At 44.0% G+C, this 24799-nt stretch overlaps 1 protein-coding gene and 3 long non-coding RNA genes across 7 annotated transcripts; 2 read left to right on the forward strand and 2 right to left on the reverse strand.

Moving 5' to 3' along the window:
• Positions 1-367: 367 nt before the first annotated feature.
• On the reverse strand, positions 368-9577 carry LOC136516874 (uncharacterized). 3 transcript variants are annotated; one of them, XR_010774136.1, is made up of 5 exons: positions 9266-9577; positions 6427-9169; positions 2260-2467; positions 1706-2001; positions 368-1518 (listed from the first exon to the last, which is right to left on the reverse strand). It is a non-coding gene; the product is annotated as an uncharacterized lncRNA (long non-coding RNA). The 3 variants fall into 3 exon arrangements; XR_010774134.1 differs by having other exon boundaries at positions 371-1518; positions 1827-2001; XR_010774135.1 differs by having other exon boundaries at positions 392-1518; positions 1827-2001; positions 6427-7151.
• Positions 3552-6420, forward strand: LOC136516884 (uncharacterized). Its single transcript, XR_010774143.1, has 3 exons — positions 3552-5144; positions 5829-5888; positions 5973-6420. It is a non-coding gene; the product is annotated as an uncharacterized lncRNA (long non-coding RNA).
• Positions 9578-9869: 292 nt separating the features above from the next.
• On the forward strand, positions 9870-11135 carry LOC136536094 (uncharacterized). Its single transcript, XM_066528498.1, has one exon. The coding sequence runs from the start codon at positions 9870-9872 to the stop codon at positions 11133-11135; it is 1266 nt and encodes a 421-aa protein (XP_066384595.1).
• A 3675-nt stretch (positions 11136-14810) lies between these two features.
• Positions 14811-17332, reverse strand: LOC136537917 (uncharacterized). 2 transcript variants are annotated; one of them, XR_010779154.1, is made up of 4 exons: positions 16610-17332; positions 15644-15854; positions 15051-15125; positions 14811-14980 (listed from the first exon to the last, which is right to left on the reverse strand). It is a non-coding gene; the product is annotated as an uncharacterized lncRNA (long non-coding RNA). The 2 variants fall into 2 exon arrangements; XR_010779155.1 differs by having other exon boundaries at positions 15644-15895.
• Positions 17333-24799: the final 7467 nt, after the last annotated feature.

Genomic DNA, 24799 nt, shown 5'->3' on the forward strand with positions numbered 1-24799 from the left:
TCCTTGCAGGGGAGCTCACGACAGCAGCTGCTCCTTTATACTCCTGCATTCTAAATCATAAGTCATTCTAACTTTCAAGAATGAAAACATCTTAAGTTTGACCAAATTTATATAATAAAATAATAACATTTATGATACCAAATAAGTGCCATTAGATTTTTCATTAATTATATTTTTATAGTAATACCTATTTGATGTCATAAATCTTTGCAATGCTCTATATAATTTTGGTCAAACTTGAGATGCTTTGACTCTTCAAAAAGTTAGAATGACTTATAATTTGGAATGGAGTAGAACTCTAACCAGCTTTTACTCTATCTCCTATTCTCCAACTAGAAACTAGTAAAGCCATTATTTCTAGCTTCTTCTCCTTCTAGAAAACGGTAAAACCACTATTTCTAGCTTCTTAAAACCACTATTTCCAGCTTCATCGGCTCTAAGCCTAGACTGTCTGAAGCTATGCAAATAGGGCCTGCATCCGAAAAGAAATATACTGTCTCCCCTGACTACAGACAGAGACCGGAGATGGTAGATCCCAAGAATAAAATCTTGATCGATCATTGTAACTCTATACTGCATTTTGAAACAAGCCAGGCGGAAGAGCTGGGATTCACAACTGTAGATCGCAAAATAAGAGAATGCAGGCTGTAGCTCTCTAAATATAAATTCAATCATCACCATGACGAAAAATATATACCAACTGAATCTGTAACTCTCTCTAAATATAAATTCAACCATCACCATAACAGAAAAAATATATACTGACTGAATCAATCACTACGCTTTTCTTCAGACATGAGCTGAGCATCAAGCGCAATGAAAGTAGAGGAGACGACCCAGAAACCTTCCACCACAATTCCACAAATAACAGGAAAAGGGATGTTCCACCCATGAAAAGATATTACATTCACCACCTACACTAGAAACATAAACTACTAAACCAGGTCACCAAACTGTACAGCTCTTCCGCAGTTGCCTTCTTTAGCATCCCAATAATCGACCAGGTGGTGTATTCTTGCGATTCAGTGGCTCGTTACAAATGCCCAGAAAAGATTGTTCCTCCTCCAAAGTAACAATATACTGATTTGGTATCTCCATCTTTTCTTTTGAAGGTCACTGGGGGGTTGAGGATCCCCACCTGAATTTGTATTGCTCATTCACTGCCTTGAGGCAGGAGGTGCTTACAAGTTAAAATGTACATCTTTGATCAAATGATCAGTTTCACAGAAAAATAGAGGGGGGTTCGTATTACATAGCTGCTGAGAAAACACCTATCCAGACATCCGCAATTGCTCTATCTCTCTTAGGTAGTCGCATTCTCCACAGGTTTGCATCCGAAACGCAAAGCCACCAAAGTTTGACGTATAGGTACAAGTTTGGTATCTCCATCTTGACCTTGGAGCATACAAGACTGATTTCGTGTCTTCATCTTGGCCTTGGAGCATACAAGCAACCACTTTTTAGCATCAGCAGTTCAGCAACACAATGCTCCAGAGTATCCTCGTATCTGTCTGCATTCTGAAAAAACAGAAGGCACCTTTTATTCTCCACAACTCTGGCATGGTGACAGAACAAACTAAACGGGATAGTAATGCCTTTTTCTAAAGCAATCACTTATTAATAGACTAAAATTTCACACCAAACTCGCAAGCTCATTGTCATAGATTTCAGAAATGACAGACCAAGCATTCCCAGCAAAGTTTACCTATTCTTAGCACTTTCGTGTCAATTGTCGGCACAAATATAATGATATATACAGAATGAAGGACAACCAGATTACATCTTGGAGAGAGCAGAAAAAATTACAGGCTGTATAAGCCTATTACCTTGACACTTTCAGGTAAACCAAACTTGAATTTCACCAGGATTCTGAGACTCTGAAATTAGAAGAAAGCTACATGATTTCTTCATGCATGCTTGAACATCTTCATGCTTAGCCAGTGCAGATAGACAGCCACAATTATTACAGGAAGCGTCAACGGCACAAGTAGACAATAATACCTGCAAAATTACGAAGAAGGCCAGTTAGGCAAATTCTTATATTAATTGCACAAGCTACGATGTTGCAAGAATCTCACTCTTTCAAGGGAAACAACAACATAACATCTATAACCATAGCAAAAAAAAAAGTAACACTATTAGCTAATCTGATGCACCTAATTTACTAGCTAGCACAAAAGTGGACAACCTATACTCCAATGTCCATTTGCAAAAGAAATACAAGTAAACAGTCATCTGTCTTGCGTTGATGTTCCTTACCAATCGTTTTGGATGGCAGCCAGGAATCGATTTTCATATGGTGGAAGCAGCTTGGATACGATGGCAACATAGAAGAAACACACGAACAATGTGATCCCAAAAGCAATGAACGTCGACCCGATCAGCTCATCTCTAGAAAAATGCATCTCTGGATTCCCAATCTTTTGGCCTCTGATGTGCAGGCCGGCAGGGGCGGACCCAATAAATCCTGAAAAAAAACGAAGTTAGTAGCTGCTATACTTATAACTGAGTCAGATCCGTTGGTTTGGGATGCTCGGTTATAGATGTTATGTTGTTGTTTCCCTTGAAAGAGTGAGATTCTTGCAACATCGTAGCTTGTGCAATTAATATAAGAATTTGCCTAACTAGCCTTCTTCGTAATTTTGCAGGTATTATTGTCTACTTGTGCCGTTGACGCTTCCTGTAATAATTGTGGTTGTCTATCTGCACTGGCTAAGCATGAAGATGTTCAAGCATGCATGAAGAAATCATGTAGCTTTCTTCTAATTTCAGAGTCTCAGAATCCTGGTGAAATTCAAGTTTGGTTTACCTGAAAATGTCAAGGCAATAGGCTTATACAGCCTATAATTTTTTCTGCTCTCTCCAAGATTTAATCTGGTTGTCCTTCATTCGGTATATATCATTATATTTGTGTCGACAATTGACACGAAAGTGCTAAGAATAGGTAAACTTTGCTGGGAATGCTGGGTCTGTCATTTCTGAAATCTATGACAATGAGCTTGCGAGTTTGGTGTGAAATTTGAGTCTATTAATAAGTGATTGCTTTAGAAAAAGACATTACTATTCCCGTTTAGTTTGTTCTGCCACCATGCCGGAGTTGTGGAGAATAAAAGGTGCCTTCCGTTTTTCATAATGCAGACAGATACGAGGATACTTTGGAGCATTGTGTTGCTGAACTGCTGATGCTAAAAAGTGGTTGCTTGTATGCTCCAAGGCCAAGATGGAGACACGAAATCAGTCTTGTATGCTCCAAGGTCAAGATGGAGATACCAAACTTGCACCTATACGTCAAACTTTGGTGGCTTTGCGTTTCGGATGCAAACCTGTGGAGAATGCGACTACCTAAGAGAGATAGAGCAATTGCGGATGTCTGGATAGGTGTTTTCTCAGCAGCTATGTAATACGAACCCCCCTCTATTTTTCTGTGAAACTGATCATTTGATCAAAGATGTACATTTTAACTTGTAAGCACCTCCTGCCTCAAGGCAGTGAATGAGCAATACAAATTCAGGTGGGGATCCTCAAACCCCCCCCCCCCCCCCCCCCCCCCCCCCAGTGACCTTCAAAAGAAAAGATGGAGATATCAAATCAGTATACTGTTACTTTGGAGGAGGAACAATCTTTTCTGGGCATTTGTAACGAGCCACTGAATCGCAAGAATACCGCCACCTGGTCGATTATTGGGATGCTAAAGAAGGCAACTGCGGAAGAGCTGTACAGTTTGGTGACCTGGTTTAGTGGTTTATGTTTCTAGTGTAGGTGATGAATGTAATATCTTTTCATAGGTGGAACATCCCTTTTCCTGTTATTTGTGGAATTGTGGTGGAAGGTTTCTGGGTCGTCTCCTCTGTTTTCATTGCGCTTGATGCTCAGCTCATGTCTGAAGAAAAGTGTAGTGATTGATTCAGTCAATTTTTTTTCTGTTATGGTGATGGTTGAATTTATATTTAGAGAGAGCTACAGATTCAGTTGGTATATATTTTTCGTCATGGTGATGATTGAATTTATATTTAGAGAGCTACAGCCTGCATTCTCTTATTTTGCGATCTACAGTTGTGAATCCCAGCTCTTCCGCCTGGCTTGTTTCAAAATGCAGTATAGAGTTACAATGATCGATCAAGATTTTATTCTTGGGATCTACCATCTCCGGTCTCTGTCTGTAGTCAGGGGAGACAATATATTTCTTTTCGGATGCAGGCCCTATTTGCATAGCTTCAGACGGTCTAGGCTTAGAGCCGATGAAGCTAGAAATAGTGGTTTTAAGAAGCTAGAAATAGTGGTTTTACCGGTTTCTAGAAGGAGAAGAAGCTAGAAATAGTGGCTTTACCAGTTTCTAGTTGGAGAATAGGAGATAGAGTAAAAGCTGGCTAGAGTTCTACTCCATTCCAAATTATAAGTCATTCCAACTTTTTGGAGAGTCAAAGCATCTCAAGTTTGACCAAAATTATATAGAGCATTGCAAAGATTTATGACATCAAATATGTATTACTATAAAAATATAATTAATGAAAAATCTAATGACACTTATTTGGTATCATAAATGTTATTATTTTATTATATAAATTTAGTCAAACTTAAGATGTTTTCACTCTTGAAAGTTAGAATGACTTATGATTTGGGATGGAGGGAGTATAAAAGAGCAGCTGCTGCCGTGAGCTCCCCTGTAGTTTCTGAGGCGAATCCGTGGTACACATTTCTCCATCCCAGTTTAGTTAAGCCATTCTGGTCGAAGTTCATTTTGTTCTTCTCAGCAATGCAAAGGTCCAAATTTTAAACTACTTAGTAGTAAGTAAAATATTTTCCAGGCTACTCGTATTCCATCAGTGTTCATCTTCAGTTTTGAGTGATTAGTAATGCTGGAGATGCAAAATTATAAAATTTCTTCTTTTCTTAAGTAAACTTACATACTATAAACTTCTACTGATCTGTTTTTACCTTTGGAACAGGCTGGTTTGCTGCTCGTGCAGCAATATCTGTCTCAGTTTGAGAAATTAGTTATGGAGCTCATGCCAAAATTGGGACAACACTTTGTCGAAGAAATGTTAAACCCAAGCATGTATGCAAGCTAATGGTTTATCACAGTTTTCACATATTCCTTCCCATTTCATCTAACTCTTAGAGTTTGGGATGTGTTTCTTTATGAGGTTAGAATCTTATCCTGCCATATGTGTATTTCGTGTTTAGATTGCATCTTGGTTTATTGGACTTTTCTTTAGGCATTATTGCTTCATAAATAGTATACTCTCTTATATTTGTACAACTCCTTTCATTAGGAAACCCCATTGGTTTACATAAAGAGTTTTGACTTAAGATATACTACCTCTGTCCACAAAAGAATTCAATTCTAGGTGCAATGACCAAATATATAGGTAAAAATATTAATGTTAATGACACCAAATAAGTATAGTATGAAAATATATCTCATGACAAATCTACGGGTACTTATTTGATATTGTAACATTGATATTTTTCATTTATAGTTAGTCAAACTCAAGATACTTTAACTTGTTACTGTGCTAGAATTGGATTCTTTTGTTGATGGACGGAGTAGTTATATGAAATGGATTGCTATGCTACTTTTAAATGGTCTTCTAACAACACAGCTGCTTGTTCCTTTTCTCAGTACCCTTTTCATTTGCGACCAAAACTTTTTTTGGCTTGAAAGTTTATTTCATATGATCAGTTTATTGTTTGATGTGTTATATTAATTTGAAATTTTAGGTGCTAATCTACCAATCTGTAGTTGATGTAATACCAAAAAAATATTGATTATAGTGTGCACTTTCTGATCTGGTTGCTATTTCTTATTTCTGGTTGATACCTAACAGGGTATTAAGGTTGTATTCCAAGTTGGATTGGCTCTATTGAGATTCTGTCATGATGATTTGGTTAGTATTTTGTATCTTCTGTCACTTTCACTTGAAACCATATTTGAAACAAATGTTGAGAAATACTGAATTGCTAACCGTCAGGTCAAATTACCTTTTGAGAAACTGCTATATTCCTTGAGAAAATTCCCTGAGGAGGCAACAGATCCAGATATATTATTGCCACTTGCCTTCGCATTTAAGGTAATTCACTTCTTATTGCGCAAAACTTGTGTTTACATGAGTGCTTGCTTTTGGATAAATGTGCTCTTGCATGTATCATATTCATGTGTTTCTTTTAATTTTCCCGTCATAGCAAAAACTAAAAGTTGACCTTTGCTGTTTTCTGAAACTATTTCCATTTGTTGTCTTTTGGCTTTGGGTTACAATGGGCTCGGTCGCTGGATGTCTGTCCATGATTCCTCAACTTCTGTACCCAGGTGTAGTTACTATGGTGCTGTACTTACGCTAGATGTATGTGGGGATACAGTAAAGAAATGGGCATGATGCACGAAACATACAGGCAAGATAAGTAAGGAATAAACATGAGTACACTTGCCTTTTCAAGCAACTTCGCGCGTTTGGAACGCCGGTAGTAATGCTTGGCTTCAGGTGGCGAGCACGATGAAGAGGACGACTGTGCCAGTGTGGACACCGTTGCACAGGAGCCGTTGAAAACTTGAAGAAACCGCTGAGAGGGGATCCGTGGAGGCCGAAGGTGATGACGACGAGCTACAAGGCGGAGCCGTTGGCGCCGACGGAGAACACCCGGATCTGCCCACGAGGCGGTCAGACCCAGACAGGGGGAAGAAGGCGGGCTCGGATCCGACGGCGGAGTGGGGCGGTACTGCGCAGCTGGCTACGACGGCTGGCGGCGTGGCGACGAGAAGGGGCGACAGCGATGGGGAATGACGTTGAGCGAGGGGAGGATGACGCCGTTGGATCCGGCGGCGGAGTGGGGCGGGGGTGTGCCGTTGGCGGTCGCGGCGGCTGGCGTCGGGAGGAGAAGACGGAGCCAGAGCAACCCCAAACCCTAGGCGTGGCGCGATGGGGATGATATTGAGCGAGGGGGGATGCCGGTGTTGGATCCGTCAGCGGAGTGTGGCGGGGGTGCGCCACTTACGGCCACCGCGGCTGGCGTCGCGAGGAGAATACGGGGCGAGAGCGTCGCACAAACCCTAGGCGCGGCGCGATGGGGAATGGAATGAGGGAGGGCGCGCGCGGGTGTGGTCCTCCGCTTGTGGGTCAGCCGAACGGCTACGGGAGCTGGCTGATTTTTTGTTCCTGTAGCAGGAGCAGCCCAGCCGACATCAGCCAATGTGGAGCAGCCGAACGGGTTCGAAAGTAAAGAATGAATCCGGCGCAGGCCGTGCAGCATCCCATCTCATCTTATTCATATCCCACAAGCGTGATTAATTTTGCCATCAACGTCGCAGCACAGTACAACTCCTAGTAATTAATTAATGAAAACTCTCCCAGCCCCTCTCGGTCCGTGTAAACACGAGACGTCTTCGTCTCACGTCGTCGATCTCAAGGTCCTCGGGGAGCCAACGACAGTTGTAGGCCCACTTAGCTCTGTGGCTCCATAACCATAAGTATGTAGTAATAATAAAAAAATATTTTATATATTTTATAAATGATGTATAAACTGATGGAATTAGGTCGTGTTTATCCAAAATTTTAAAAGGTGGATTTCAAAAGCTACAATAAGTGATTGTTTGGATCCCAAATTGTTAAAGCTGTAGCGGAAACCGTGTATATAAGGGAGGTAAACAGGACAACGCGGCCATATTTAAAATCCACCGTAATGATGGTGGTAGATAGGGGTAATATCAAAGAAACAGCAAGGGCATTTTTATCTTTTATGCACCTACAAGCTGCTAAAAGGTGAAGTCGCTCGACTTGTGGGATTACGGAAGTTGAGGTGACTGGACTGTAAAAGCTACGTAAAAAGCATAAGCGTTTGGATCCTAGTAGTATTTGAGGTCGAGATTGCGAAAGTTGAGGTCACGGGATTGTGAAAGCTACGCTAAAAGTAGAAGCGTTTGGATCCCAGGAGTATTTGATGAGATTGGGATTAGAGAAGTTGAGGTGGCTGGATTGGTGAAAGCTACGCTAAAAGCAGAAGTGTTTGGATCCCATGAGTATTTGAGATTACAAAAGCTATATTGGACTTGTTTGGATCAGCGGGCTGCGCCCACAGCTGCACCAACACGAGAAACAAACTGTGTAGTGCAAGTCTTTGTTTGCAGCAGCAGCAAGAAGCTCGAACCCCATTGTGCAGTTTGGTACTTCCTCCATCCCGAATTGTAAGTCGTTCTAATTTTTGGGAGAGTTAAAAAATCATCTCAAGTTTGACTAAGTTTATATAATAAAATAATAATATTTATGATACCAAAGAAATATCATTAGATTCTTCATTAATTATATTTTCATAGTATACCTATCTAATGTTATAAATCTTTGTAATTTTATCTATAATTTTGGTCAAACTTAAGACATTTTGACTCTTCGTCAAGAAAGTTAGAACGACTCCTAATTTGGAACGGAGAAAGTAAAATTCAAACCGGGCCTAAGTTTTTTTTTTTTAATTTTTTTCACCCATTCAGGCTTCTCCATAGGCTGTGCCAAACGCAGCAGGAGGCCACACGTGTGCAAAAGCTGAGGAAACATCTCCGTCTCGGCTGACGCCGAGGCAGGCAGAGCTTCTAGAGGCCTCACCTCACCCAGTTGGGCGTCTCCCCGCCTTGACCCCGGGGCCACGCGGTCAGTGACCGACGGTCCACGCAAACGCTTGTGCTAACTGCTAATTAATCCAGGCGGAACTCGGAACCCGTCCGTGCGCCCGGTTCCGTGGACCTGCCTGGGCTCGGTTCCACTGACCTTGCGGCCCCACAAGGCGGTGCATGCAGAGGGGCAGGAGCTCGTGGGATCGGAGGCCGTCGGTTACCGGGAAAGGGTGGGGGCCACGACCCACGAGAAAGCCAAGGCACAAGGGGATGAAAGGTGGGGCCCGCGTCACGGGTCTCTCTGAGTCGAGTCGAGTGGAATCGAATCAGGCGGGTCGGGTGGCTCACCCATCCATTCGCCCGCACCCAACGCCAGGTCGCCAGCCAACCGGATCTCCTGTAGCGCACACGGGCGCGGCCGCCTGCATTCACCATTCGGGCCGCCCGGCACGACACAGCACGGGCACGATAGGCACGAGTAAGTAGTCGTGCCGTGCCGAGCCTCGAGCCCAAGCACGGCCCTTTGCCCCTTTAGACGTGCCGTGCCGGCACGAGAGGCACAACGTGCCCGTGCTGGCACGACCAGCACGATGGCCATGGCAAACTCAAGCTTTCCAGTAAGAAAAATCAACAAAAATCACAGGGCTCCAGAGAAGAATATGCACTCACACAAATCAGAGAAGAGGGAGACGGAGCTTGGAGAAGAGGCTCGCTGCCGCGCCGAGGAACTCCGAAGGGTGGAGGCGGCGCCGCTCGCCCGCTCCTGCGCGCGTATCCGAGGGGGAGGAGGCCACCGCGCCGTGCCACCGTGCGTGCGGTTCCGATGGGAGGGGGCCGCCGTGCCCCTGTGCGCGGATCCGAGGGGGAGAGGCCGGTGGCCGGGATCTGGGGAGAGGACGGGAGACGGAGACGGGGACGGGGACGGGGTCGGGAGAGGGGGAGTCACGGCTCGTGACGAGAGAATGGGAAAGGGAGGCGGCCGAGTAATCTGTGGTCCAGGAGATGTGTGATGTCAGGCCTTAGCGGGCCAACCCTTTTTATCGGGCCGTGGTCGTGCCGGCCAAGCGTGCCAGTGGTGCGGCCCAAGCACGGCACGCCTATGCGGGCCGGGCCAGCACGGGCACGAAGTCATACGGGCCGTGTCGTGCTTGGGCTAGGCCTTAACAGGCCGTGCCTCATGCCCCCCATTAGGCCCGGGCCATATGGACATGTATACCACGTGTAGATCAGATCTACTACACCCGGAGGCCGGCGGAGCTTGGAACCAGCAGCTATGTCGTCGAAGAAGCGCCCACGCGTTTGCACATACAACGGGACCGCAACCGAGCCATGCCCACTGCCCATCCCGTTCGACCTCCGCCTTGACGTCCTCTCGCGCTTGGACGTCGCGAGCCTCCTCCGGTACTCCGCCGCCTCCAGGTCTACCCGCAGCGACATCCTCAGCGAGGACTTCTGCCGCAGCCTCGCCCTCCGTGCCGAGGCCAGCCGTGGCTTCGACCCCGCCCTCCTCCTCGGCTTCTCCTACCGGCTGCCGGTGCGCGCATCAACCGCGGGCGATCGTGTTGCGCAGACGCGCCGGCAACACCTCCTCCGCTTTGACGCCATCCTATTGGACTCGTTCGATCCCGTGGCCTCGCGCGACGGTCTCGTCGTCCTCCTCCGGCGACCGACAGACGTCGAACAACGTTGGGCCGACGCCCTTTCCGGAGCTGACCTGCGCGTCTGCAACAGCCTCACCGGTCAGGCGTCCCGCCTCCCTCCGGCGGATGTCCGTGAAGCGTACCCACACGCCTTGCTCGCCGTTGGCGGCGCCGGCCGCTCGTTCCGGCTGCTTGCCGCCGACTCGGACCTGCGGACGCAGACCTTCTCGTCGGAGGACGGCAGGTGGGGTGCCGTCGTCGAACCCCGCCACGCGGCGCACCTCCCGTACATCCCTCCGAGATATGCCTCTCGCGCCACGGTCGTCGGATCCACCGTCTACTGGCTGTGCATACTCAAGCGCGACCACGTGGACGGCCAGCCCCGGCCCCCTAACCCACCATGCATCGTCTCTTTGGACGCTGGCTCGTCGCAGGCTTCGCGCATCGAGCTGCCGCCGGGATGCCTTGACAGGCTGAGGTACCACCAGACCGTCTTGGACGCGCTGATGCTGGCACCGTCGCCGGACAGGAGGCTGAGCGTTCTGGCCGCGGAGATCTGTGTGATATCGATGTGGACGCTGTCGGAAGGTGACAACTCAAGCTTGCCGGCGGCGAGGTGGACCAGACAGGTGGTGATCTGGAGGCATGCCATCGAGCACGAGCCAGGTCCGGCTTACTCGGTCCAGTTCATGGGTGTCGGGGAGAGGAGCGGCACCGTGGTTCTGCAGATGTACGGAATCGGGCTCGTGCAGCTCAACCTGGGATCCAGAGAAGCCGCCGTCGTCAGGCGCGATGAGTCGTTCAAGCGATTCTTTGGGTACTACAACCCCGGCCGCTTCCGGCTGTGCTTGCGCGAGATACATCTGACAGCTCTGCTTCAAGCCATGAAACCTTTCTGATAGTTTTCACTTTCAGGCCCTAGGTGCACCAGCTGGCTGCAACTCTGCTTTGTTCGTTTCAATTACTACTGTCTGTGTCATCGCATTCGCAGTGAATGAACTCCAACTTCATTTGTTCTGTTTACTAATCATAGTGAACTGCAGTGAATGAACTCCAACTTAATTTGTTCTGTTTACTAATCATAGTGAACTGCTCAATTATGTGTCCTCTATTTTTCCTTATAGAACGATGTGATACCTACTGATTGCAACCAAGAAAGCCATCAACCCGCAGCTAAGCGCGGGGCACTACCTAGTAATAATATTAAGTTCTTCAACACCGCGTTTTTTTTAAAAAAAAAAAGAGTTCTTCAACACCGCCGTGGAATTCGCCTCTCCTCCGCCTGTCCTCCTGCGCGATCACTGTTCACAGCGCAGAAAACATGTCCCAAAAACGCGTCTACAGTTACCGCCGCGTCCACGCCACGGCCATTTAGGCTATGCAAGCCAAAATCCAAAAATTTTCAAGATTCCTTGTCATATCGAATTTTACGATACATGCATGGAGTACTAAATGTAGACGAAAAAAAAACTAATTATACAGTTGGTCGAGAAATCGTGAGACGAATCTTTTAAGCCTAAATAGTTCATAATTGGACATTTTTTGTCAAATAAAAACGAAAGTGCTACAGTAGCCAAAAGTCAAAAAAATTTTGGAACTAAACGCGCCCTTACTCCGGCGACCTGTTCGCGCGCCACTGCGCCCTCTGCTGCTCCCGCCCTCACGCGTTTTCGGTCACTGTGCGTCCACTGTTCGGTTTGCTCCTCACGCATTTCCATCCGCGCGCAGCGAAGCGCGCGTGCCTTTATATATAACGAAGGCGCGCGCTCTTGCGCGCGGATAGTTATCGGGCAGTTCATACATAAAGGATTGCATAATAGGGTGAAGCCATATTTAATTTTATACTATACATCAGGTTGATAATGCATTTCGAAGCTGGTATCATAAGAAGCAGTTGTAGGTTTCATGAGCAGCATGTCCTAATTTGCATTTAAAATCACGAGCTGTAAGCCATATTTAATTTCATACGATACATCAGGCTGCTAATGCATTTCGAAGCTGGCATCATAAGAAGTAGTTGTAGGTTTCATGAGCAGCATGTCCTAATTTGCATTTAAAATCACGGGCTGTAATAAGCATGGACCAAATGTAAACAAGACGGAACAAGGTGGGAGTTGATGCTCTTAAGCATTGTCTCTTGGCTATCTAAAAAGCAGGGAATCTAAGAAACAATCGTTCTCTGATAGCTTACACCAGACTCCCTTCAATAAAACCATTCTTTGGAATTGCACTTTGTAAAAATAAAAATAATTTTACAGGCTTCCTCAAGCAGAAATAATACGACAATTGAGAAGAGTGGTAGTAGATCTATGTATAGGAAACTAAACAGTGATGCAAGGGGGACATAATAAGATTGAAAACTAAGTATTTACTCATTTCATCAAACGGCCATAGCTATACCACACTATTGGCATTGACTCACTTATACTGTCATAAATACCACAGCAAAGTGCAGTGCAGTGCTTGTTTTTTTTATGGTGACACCTAATGCATCCATGTAGACATTTTATTGAACACCTTGAGGGCCATTCACTAAACATGCGACCTGCAGATCAATGCATATCAGTAGGAATGAAATGCATTTAGCGCAGGAGGGGTGAACCACAGATGAAGAATCAATATTGTAATGAGTGAAAATGCGTGCAAATAAGTGTACAAAAAAATATTAAGGATCAATGGTGCAATTCTACTGTAACTGACATATTCAGCATATGAAATAGAGATCAACTCAGAAATTATCTACCTGCATCTGTAATGAGCCAAATCCACCTTCTGAATCTAGAATACTTATCAAACCTTCTTATCCACCCACGATAGACGCAATAAGGGACTCCACATAAGAGATAGAATCTCTGCCAATTTTGTTAACCTACATTAGAAACAAAGATAGATTCACTAATTAATATGCCAAACACGGAAGAAAAATGCAACCCTATAGAGGAAGAATCTGGGTAACAGACTGAGGACATAACTGTTATGTCATAATAAGAGTGACTATTGGAGCATATAGGATTATTATGTCAGTGACAGTTCAGAGGCTGCACATCCCAAGTCATAGGCAGCTGGCTTGCTTCTTGCTCGACAAATCAAGCATAGCAAATGTTCATCTTGCTAACCATAAATTAATAGTATATGTATCGCCTTATAATATTTTACTAATCTTCAAAGCGCCGTGTTGCGAAGAACTTCTTGAGGATGCTGTAAGCATCAAAATAATGCTGAAACTGAAATCATATAGTCAATTCAAATATACCTGTTCAGGAATAATTGCAGAGGCACATTCTGGAAAATTGGAAGCAACTCCAAGTGAAGTACAACAATGCCGTGGACAACCTTCCGGGCCGAACATTATAATTCTGAAGATCTGTGGGTCCCAGAGAAAAAAAGGACTTATTATCAGCATAAAAGTCTAGGTACTTAGAAAAAATTTAAAGGACTATGAGAATCACAAAGCAGTATTAACTTACTATAGTAAGATCCTGATGATAAAAGTAGAGTTTTTTAAGGCTTCCATGTTTGGAGAGTTGGCTCTCAAGCTCATCCACATATCCGCAGAATATGTTAACTGTAGTCAAATTGAAATGATTCTTAAAGAATTTTGATTCAAATTCAAGTATTTGAGTTCTTGCCAAAAGCACAATAACAGAGAACAAGAGCTAAGCAGATGGACTATTAGCACTTTAACTTTGACCTCATCATATGCTCCACCTGTAGATGTTATTAGCATAATAATTGCGATTGCTGAAACCACCATGTGCCTTTTCATTCACAGTTACAAGGTTGACATTAATTCTGCCATGAAACCCAAACATATATTGTGGCATGTGTAACATGAGGATGCAGTGTGGGGAGATGGAACGGCATCTTGAAAATCCACCAAGATAGCACGTTGAGTAAACATAGGAGTATATAATAGCGAGAATTCATGAGCAAGTGGTAATCTGTAATTTCTGAAATAACAAAATTGAACTAAGTGTACCAAAACAAATAAGCCATCCAGGTGACCTATTGTTTTATCCATCATAATATGATATTTTAATATTGTTTAGATAACTATGCATATATGGTATGAAATTAGCACAATAGTGTAGTACAGCAAAGAAAGGTGTACTGATATATTCTTGTTTTTTCTATGAAATCAACATAACCAACATAACTACCTGAATGTAAATAGGGTGTTTCTCAGCACATCAAAACCTGAAAATTACAAACAACCTCATACTATTTGCATTTTTTGTATCGATATATAGGGCTGCATGCCCAATAGATCTGTTGGTGCAATAACTTAGTGAACAATGGACAATAACAGAATATATAGTTTGAATCTTTCTCATGGAAAACAGGAAAAGTGCCAGGTTCCTCAAAATAACTTTTGTGATATAATGTTAGGAGGACTATTATTTTGAACAATAAAATCACTTCTGTGCAACAAAAAATTGTAATGGCCTATCAACACACACTAAAGTTTGCAAGAAGTACCTGCAGATATGAATTGTTTTGTGTGGCTTCATACACTAAACAGAGTAGAAACTGAAGATTTGTAGCAAAAAGGTTTATTTCTAAATTGTCTGATTCTGAAGTATGTAGCATGAGCACCAGGCAGTATCCTGTTCACCACAAGAGAAATAGGAAGGCTCTCTAGAGCTATGGTTGCCAAGTACATGTAAAGGGTACATAATTGACAAATAATTTTGCTCGATATATTAAGGGCTCTGGCTGGAAACGTTACGCTGAACAAGGGAACCTGAAAACCGCATTATAGATGTTTCAGACATTTCGGTATTCAAAGTTGGATATACTGTACAAGGACTCACCAGTGACACGACTGCATTGGTAGAAATAATGAATCGAATTTAGTTTGTAGGTAGGCCACTTTCAGAAAAAGTAACCTAGAACAAATCATTAGCGAAGAAGAACAAATCATCAGTCAAAAATATTGGACGATGATATATCTCGCAACTATGAAGTAAAAAATATAGGAGCCTAATACATTTTGAGACTATGAATACTGAAGTGTGGTCAAAAGGGGGAAAAAGAATTTTTCTATGCGGACAGATAGAGTTCTGCTATGGGTTTGGTAGTGCCATTTTGGCAAAAGCAAAAGTTACAATCACAAATGCTAATCTGGCAGTGAATTTAGATGTTTGTGCGTGTATGCTCATGCATATGTGTGACTTGCATAAGTAAGCACCAAAGTCAAAACAATCAGAGCTCCGAATCCGATAGGCTCTGCTCGCTACTCAGTGCGATTTTTCCTATCAGGGATCGAGAGCAGAGCGTAGTCACCTTGAGATTGGAATTGGATTCCTCTATTCCTGATGTCTTCCTTCACTAAAATGAACAACCGTATGATACCCACCCTATAATAATACATTCTCGTTGGCTTGTGCGTGCACTCGTGTGGTACCTGGGGGGTTGATGAGTGTGGGTTAATCGCATGATGTGTACGGAGTATATGATACTTGGAATAGAATGGCAGCGGGGAGTGGGCAGCTAAAACATTTCAGGGTGACATTGCGGCTTGTTCGAGAAGCTGCTGCACTTTATAGAGTCAGGCAGTGTCTCCTGCACCATCACACTTGCAGCAGCCTGTCACGCTCAACCACAACAGACATAGCCTGTACAGACAGAATGGTCTACACAGTTAGCTGAACCTTTCCTAGAAAGGAGTAGAACGTCAGAGAAAGGGCCTTCGTACATAAAACTGAATTTTTGAAACTAAAATGATCAAATAACTTGTCGGTAAAGCATAACAGCTGCCTAGTTGTGGCATCTTTATGACGATATAGTAAACGATGTATCAATTTCTTTAAAGATCGATACATAAACCAAATACAACTCGTAATTAGAGTGATCTATTCCAAATATACTATTTGGTAATAACCACAAATAAAAGAGCAGAACATGTACAGAAAGATCACCAGTCAACCATAATCTAGTATGGTTAGCAAACCTATTTTAAGTAAAGGACAAAATTAAAGGTGACCAGATTGCTAAAATTTAAAACTGCAAAGTATGTTGTGACCCTTGAAAAGAACCAATATGTAATCAGTCTTGTGTAGCACTAAACAGCTAGGTTTCAAGTAATCACATTATTAAGGCAAATTCACCAATGATTAAAAAAAAGCAGTACAATGAGGCACTAAAATTAGCATTCATGTTTCTGCAAAAACCAATTTGTGACAAAATAAGGACAACAACTGAATCTACAAGAAGACAACTTCCAAAGAAGTTTGTTCTAAGTATGTTAGAGCTAGCAGCATTTAACTTAGATAGCGACCTTAAGCTGAGTTATGTTCCCCTCATTGCTCCTTCGATCAAGTAAATTTTGTCTAGCTTTACAAAATCAAGCTAAAGACTACATATAGGTTACCTGGTTTGTTCAGTATTGATATCGGAAGCACATTGGACAGCCTATGCAGACCTGCCAAAATGTAATTAACCGATCAACTTTACCTGTTATTCTCATTCGTTAAGTTTTAAGAAAAATATGGAGGAAAGTTTATATTACCAAACCACTGAACCTGTTCATCATAGAGGAAGATCAATATTTTGCCACAACGGCTCGCTGCACCTACTGATCAGCATGCACTAATTTAGGCATAGATAGAAAAAAACTGTAAAATTGGCTCGGCAATGGACAATGTAGGTAGTTTATTTTGGTAAACACAAATTATAGTACTAAAATAAATTAGGCACCGATAATTCTACACTCACAAAAGAGAAAAAGCGAAGATGAAGATGCGCTGAACTTATTGTAAGATGGAAAGGAAAGGAAAGGAGGCCAACTGACTGTGGTACTAAGACAAGAGCATGCAAATTAATCTACCAAAGGCGAATGCCTTCTAGGTCTCTCCACAACACCTCAAATTTAATTAGTGTTCGTGCTCAACAAAGATGCTATAACAACCTTATAGGAACTACCTACAAAGTCATAATCATATTGCTTCAGCAATTCCAGCTCTAAAAATATCTGCAAAAAGATGATTGTTCGATTTGTCATCAACAATCCAACATACAGGACATGCAACAGTGGGTGTCCTGATTCTGAAAGAGATGGTGACAGAAGAACCATAGAGCGCAGCAACAGGGACAAAATCCCCATCGCTACTCACTCCAATAGAAGCCAACAAAGAGGAGCACACAGGGGCGATGAGCGAACTCCCTAGATCCACAACATGCGCGTAGGGACCCGACGTTGCAGGGTGTCGGGTGCTAGAGCTGCCGCCCCGGAGAGCGAGAAAGAGAGAACCAGACCGGCTCCAGCCCGCGGTGGTGTCAGTGGGGAACGGGCAGCCACGGCCGCGGGAACCGACGGTTCCTGCCCATGCTCGCCGCGTCGCAGGGCGCTGTTCGCCGCGGGTCTGCCACCGCCGCTGCCCTGCTCGGCCACAGCGCTAGGGTTTCACGGAGCATAGCAGCAGGCGCGAAATGGTGGGAGGAGGCAGCGCCGGGGGGCAACAACGTCGGCAGCCACCGGTGGGGCCCGCTCGCTCGGCACAGTGGCCGGTGGTGGCCACCGGCGGGGCACGCGCGCGGCGCCGCGTCGCAGCCCAGGGGCGCCGTCGCTCCCCGCCAGCACCTATCGCGGTGAGCCAGCAGTGGGGGGCCGGCCGGGATGACACGAGGGGGGGAGGAGGAGGAGGGCGGTCGCAGCCACCGTCGTCGTGGCAGCGGGAGAAGAGGCGGACGTGGCAGAGGCGACGCCTGCGGGAGAAGGGGCGTCGGGGTCGGGAAGAAACGTTGGGGGAGGGGAAGAAGCGTCTGGAAGGAGAATTAGAAGTTGGGTATATATTTGGCTGTCTAGATTCGGGCGAGAAGCTGTGGAAGCCGGAGAAGCTACGGAGAATGAGGAGAATCCGCTCCTAGCAATATCCGGCGGAAGCAATCTGAGCCACTCGTTGCGGGAATCGGACAGACAAAACAATTTTGGATGACGTGGACGGTGGTTCCTTCGGGAAACCACCTCCGGCTTGTTTGGGTAAATTCAAGAAAAGACCACCGGCTGTTGGTTTGATCTCCCAACCACAGTGGCCCAACGGTCACTTGGGTCTTGACCTCGCGCCCTGATCGAGGGCGCCCAGTCCATCTATGGCTGGCGGGCCCCTGTCACACTACGCATTAAATAGAGGTGGGGTCGGCGGCACTCAGTACGAGGTTCGCCTGATCCGTACGCCCCACCTAGAAACCCTACTCTGATCTAACAGAGGGGCGTAGCCAATGACGGGAAGCACCGCCGCCGCCACTGCACTGCGCCACCATGGTCTTCACCGCTACTCCGACCGTCGCTGCCGTATGCAGATCTTCATCGATGAACCAGCGAAGGCAGGGAGCTCCTAAGACGGTCAGATGCTCCTACTCTCTCTCTCTCTCTCCTACTCCCAAAGGAATCTCTAAGTCACTAGTTATCTCAAATAGAAAAGAACACACCCACTGGATCCACTACTAGATGGTCCAAAGTATATAACAATGGTACCAGAGCCAGTTTTACCTAGGTGTGGATCTTGTCAGGGTTGAGAAAACGGTTAGAAAAGAAAAGATAGGTTAGATCCGGTTCGGATCGAAAGAAAAGAATTACAGAGGGTTCATCGAACCCTAAACCCTAATCAGGTGATAGAAAGAAAAAGAAAGAAGGGGATTCGAATTCGATTCGGATTACCCTAAAGAACCCTAACCCTAAAGAAATTGGATGGTCCGGAGGGAAGTCTTACCAGGGCTTCCCCGCTGCCATCACCACCGCCTCACGCGGGATGGAGCACCTGCCGCCGGCTTGCTGACGCTCGGGGAGAGAATCAAAAGAACAGAAAAGATAAGAACGATTTAAATCCGTTCGGATCTAGACAAAGAAAGAGGGTTTTCACTAACTCTAACCCTAACTGGGTTAGGGAAAGAAAGAAGAACAGTGAATCGAATTGGCCCAAACCCTAACTTGCCAAAACCCTAACCCTAATTCCAATCCTCGTCCCCAAATCGGATCAGATCCGAGTAGAAAAGAGAAATACAGAAGGGGAAGAGGGAAACCCAGAGGGCTTACCTCACCGTCGTGCACGCCGGCGCGCGCCGGGGGGAAAAGAAAGGGCTGACCGAGGGCACTGCTCGCTGGGATCCGGCCACAGGGGCGTCGCGGCCAGGCCGCTCGACGGCGGCGCGCTCACCCGCAGGGGAACGCGCACGCCGGCGAGGGGGCCGGCGACGGCGCCGGGGCTCGCTGCTCCATTGTTTCGTCCACTCGCTCGCTCGGTGGCTGCTGCTGCGGCTGCGTCTCCGAGCCGCGCTGTGCGATGAGAGAGAAGGGGAGGGAGGAAATGAGGTTAGGGTTTTACGGTGAGGCCATTGGTGCCGGTTTTGTTCGCGCGAAATGCAAGGACGACCGTCCGATCAAGATTCAACGGCGTGGAATGACCGGGCCACTCAGCGGCCCAGGCGGGATTGAGCTTTCCCGGCCTAGGCCCAGGTTGTGGCCTGGGCGCGGGGAGGAAGGCGCGCGCGTAGTGGTGGGCCGTGCGCTGCTGCTGCTTGCGGGCCGTGCACTGCTGCTGCTTGCAAGCCGCGCGCTGCTGTAACATATGGGCCGAGCGCGTGAGCAGCTAGGCCGCGTGCACTGCTGCTGCTAGGCTCTAGGCTACACGGTGCTGGACCGGGCTAGAATGCACAGTGATAATTAAAAATTATTTTATTATTTTTCAGAAGCAAATTTTGATGATTTCATTCAAAGAATGATTTAAAATCTCTGATAATTATTACACCAACGTGTTAGAATTTTCAGAGAGTAGAAAAGTATAGTAAAATATTTCTGAAAAGTAGAAAAGAAATTTTGTTAATTTTCCGCTGCAAAGTTAAAGGTTTATTGTCTTCTAATTTGAAGAGCAGTTATACTTATTCAGTAAATGATGAAAAGTTTATCCTCCAGTTAAAATTAGAACCAGCTGAAAAATTTTTAATTGAAGGAATAGACGGTTGATAGTTAAGATAAATTATAATATTGTTATTTTCTGACCAACGTTGATAATAACAATATTATAAATTTATTTATGAGTTTAAGTTTAAAGTTAAATTATGGTATTGTTATTTTCTGACCAACGTTGATGATAACAATATTATAATTCTATGAGTTTTATGTTTAAAGTTTAAATCTTTGATGAATTTTGTATCAAAGTGACCAATTTTCAGAGAAAAGTTAGGAATGCTCTTAAACTAGAGAAATGTATTTTCATGTTTCCGCTGCAATGAAGTTGATTGTCTTCTAATTAAATTCGAACCAACGGGAGAATTTAATTTTGAGAAGCAATTCTATGTTTTCAAGATTATAGAATTTCTATACGTTAATTCCATTTCTGCCCAACGGTGATGTGGAATTAATGTAGAAGAATAATGTTTTATTCTATTTCTACCCAACGGTGATATAGAATAGAACATAAAGTTTTCAAAGTTTAATGAGCAATATTGTTGAATATTTTTCAGACAAAAGACCTCCATGTTTTCATTCTTGAAGGCAAAAAGAGAAGTGAGCTGGGTACTTGTGACTCAGATGATGAAATGCCTAAGGGCAAGTTTTGTATGAAAAAATGCCATTGGTTAAGGGACTGTGTTCTCTTTAAAGAATGGCTTCAAAAGAAAAGAATTCTAGGACATTGATTCAAGAAAAGAGATAGATCAATGAGAGTCTTCATTGAGAAATGTCTTTTATGTACTCTCTGTGAAGAAGAATTTATTTTCAGTTTCACTTATGAGAGTTGTAAAAGTCATATACATATTTAATTTGACTAACATTGGATTAAACATGTGTGTTAAAAGAATATTCGGATTTATTTCTGAATTTGATGATTGAACACGAGCCAATCCTGGCAATTATGTCCGTTCAAAGGAATATCTCGCATGGCGGGAAAAAGTTTATGATAGTACCCGTATGATGGGAAAAGTTTGAGAAAATACCCGCATGGCGGGGTAAAGTTGGCATAGTACATATGTTAACCAATCCTGCATGGCGGGAGAGTTTGGCATAGTACTTATCCCGCATGGCGGGAGAAGGATGTGATGACTCATGTGCTCTAAGTGTATCCCGCACATGGAGAGAAGTTTGAGGTAGCTTTTATGCTATCCTAGTATTGATCGTGCACTCTGATTGTGTCATGGTCATTAAGTACTCAATGAATTTAAAAACAAAAGAAAGTTGCATGTGAACCAAAAGATAAGATTGATATGCAAGTGTGACTTGTAGAAGTATTGATAATAAAAGACTATGTCGAGTTTTGAAGTGTAATGAGAAAAATGTACTCCTATATGAATTTTGTTTGCATGATGTAATTATGTGGATGAAGTAAGTAATCAAAGTGACCTCATTCACAAGAGTTCTGAATGTTTCGAAATTGTGGTAGAAAAGTTCATACCATATTTCAAGGGGGAGAAATGTAAGATTAGTTAAGAAAGACAATTAAGAAAGATACTTCCCCATACTTCAGATAATGCAATGCATACTATGCATTGAAGATAAAAGTGATCTATAAAAGATGATTGTGATCGTTGAGGGAGTAAGACTGTCATAATAACGATACCCCTAAAGTAAAGAAGTAGCTAAATTCCTGGACCTTTTTATAGTTCCAATAGGAAGATAGCAAAGTCGGCTAGTATTTATACTTGACGAGTTCAGAGTTATCAAGGCGGTGCTAAACGCGCCATATGAGTTTTTTTGCAGATTAAACCCAAAATAAGAAATTTGAAGATACACTATCTTTACAAAAGATGGAGTAATCTGGGGGAGCATGGTATGTAGATACCTAAGGCTTGAATAGAAGTGGGATTACATATCCACTACAGTGGTTTTTAGAGCAACAAATTGCTTAATACATGTTGATGTTGTATGGATATACAACACCTGATGTTAGCTTTTAAAGAAGATGAATAAGTAAATAAGAATCTTATAATACATGAGGCTATAGAACAATTGCCTTTTGGCAATGAAGAGTAACAATAGCCCCATATCAAAAAAGTGCCACGAGACCCCAGAAGGTCTCAAAAAATAAGAAAATCAGATACTTTTGGGACTTAGAAGTAATTCCCAATGGAGCCAACACAGTAGGCTGTAATGGGTCTACAAGGCAAATGTGACTCCAAAGGAAATATAAAAAGCTATAAAGCGTCGCTTGTGGCGAAATGATTTACACAAAGAGAATGAATAGATTATAATAAGCTTGCAAGGATTCTTTTAGAATCATAATGGTATTAGTGGCACATTACGATTTACAGTTACATCAGAAAGATGTAAAGACACATTCCTCAACGAGGATTTGTATGGAAAAGTTTACATGGCATAACTCAAAAGGTTTTATCGTGGAAGGAAAAGAACGTAAAGGGATGTTGCCTAAAGAAATCTATTTATGGATTAAAGCAAGCTTCAAGACAGTGGTTCTTGAAGTTTGACAGTACAATAAGAAAGTTTAGGTTTTAAAGAGAATGTAGAGGACAATTGTATTTATGCAAAGTTTAAACATGAGAAATTTATTTTCCTAATCCTGCATGTGGGTAGCACCTTACTCGCTAGTAGTGGTGTTAATCTACTGTTGGAGAAGAAGCAGTTTTTGTCCTCAAGTTTCAATGAGAATCGGTCTTGGTAAAGCATCATTCGTTCCAGGAATTGGAACTTACCGAGATAAAAGAAAAAGGGGTATTAGAACTGTCTCAAGTGTATACTTAGAGAAGATTCTAAAGAAATAAAGTATATATGTGAATAAACCTACGCCTGTTCCTATAGTCAAGGGTAATAGTTTTTGGAACTTTTAGTGTTCCAATAATAAATGTGAGATCGATCAAATGGACGTCCTATATGCTTCAGCTGTTGGAAGCTTACTGAATGCTTATAAGCAAGAACTTACCCTGACACAGTTTATGAATCCGGAATGTTTTTTTTTTGGCAGAAGTCCAGTCCAGATATAGATCACTGGAATGGAGTTGAGAATGTTTTGCAATTGTGCAAAGATTTATAGGCCTCATGGTAAGTGAGAAAGAATAAGTACTCTCAAATAGTTGTGGGTACAAAAGTGAAATTTTGGCGAGATGTTTAGTGAAACCCACATAGTAGCTAACACTCGCAGTTGGAGTTTTATTGTGGAAAAGCTCCAAAGAAACAGTTGTGGTGTCATCAAAGATGCATAACCATGGTATAGCTTGTTATGAGGCTTAAGGACAGGCGAAATGGTTAAAAGAATTTACACCCAGAATTGATAATGGTATACGACAGCAATAACCATTTAAGAAGTTCGCTCCTATAACAACGGGTCAAGTATGCTGCCAAACACATTGACGTTAAATTTATACGTTGTGAAGGAGAAAGTCTGGAATCATACTAAAAGTATTGAGCATATAAGTAACAAGCAAGTGCTTGCGGATCCGCGTACAAAAGGCTTACCACCCAGTGTGTTTGGAGAACACACAGTCGACATGGGTTTATGGTATAGCCTATGATTTTCGGACAATAAAGGGCCCAAAGTTAAAGAATCTGTTTCAGATCAGAGATGTGTATTGTAACTGTTAAGTCTATCGGCGATTGACTGTGACGATGAAGCATGCTCTATGTACTAATCTGTGATGGAACAAATAAAAGTGAAAATGATTAAAGTCAAAGTTTAAAGTTAAAGTATGAGTTGAGATCAAGGGGGAGAATGTTGGTTTGATCTCCCAACCACAGTGGCCCAACGGCCACTTGGGCCTTGACCTCGCGCCCTGATCGGGGGCGCCCAGTCCATCTATGGCTGGCGGGGCCCCGTCACACTGCGCATTAAATAGAGGTGGGATCGGCGGCTCTCAGTACAAGGTTCGCCTGATCTGTACGCCCCACCTAGAAACCCTACTCCGATCTAACAGAGGGGCGCAGCCAGTGACGGGAAGCACCGCCGCCGCCACTGCACTGCGCCACCACGGTCTTCACCGCTACTCCGACCGTCGCTGCCGTGTGCAGATCTTCATCGACGAACCAGCGAAGGCAGGGAGCTCCTAAGACGGTCAGATGCTCCTACTCTCTCTCTCTCTGTCTCCTACTCCCGAAGAAATCTCTAAGTCACTAGTTATCCCAAATAGAAAAGAACTCACCCACTGGATCCACTATTAGATGATCCAAAGTATATAACACCGGCCACACAGATAGGAGTTTATTTAGAGCTTCACTACTGCATATGATGAGTCTCCTTACCTTTAAGATCTCCCTGGTGCTTCTTCTTGTCTTGCCAAACATTCTTTGCTACGCAATTTCTACGGTGAGCCAACTGGATCACCAAGCAGACATGCTCCTCCGATGGACATCTAGTCTCGATGACCCCTCATCCCATGGCTGCCGGCAAACATGGAGCAATCGCAACAGCCCTTGTAACTGGACTGGTGTTTTCTGCAGTGCTATGGTGCCTCGCGGCCATGGTCCAAGTGATGCTGTCCAGACTATGGCAAACATATCCCTTGAAGGGTGTTCTCTTGAAGGCACGTTGGATCAGCTCCAGTTTGCATACTTGCCTGAGCTCTCTGTTCTGGACCTGTCCAATAATTTCCTCGACGGATCTATTCCCTCCCCATAGGTAAT

This window comes from Miscanthus floridulus, chromosome 2 (assembly GCF_019320115.1).
Source record: "Miscanthus floridulus cultivar M001 chromosome 2, ASM1932011v1, whole genome shotgun sequence".
Lineage (NCBI taxonomy): Eukaryota > Viridiplantae > Streptophyta > Magnoliopsida > Poales > Poaceae > Miscanthus > Miscanthus floridulus.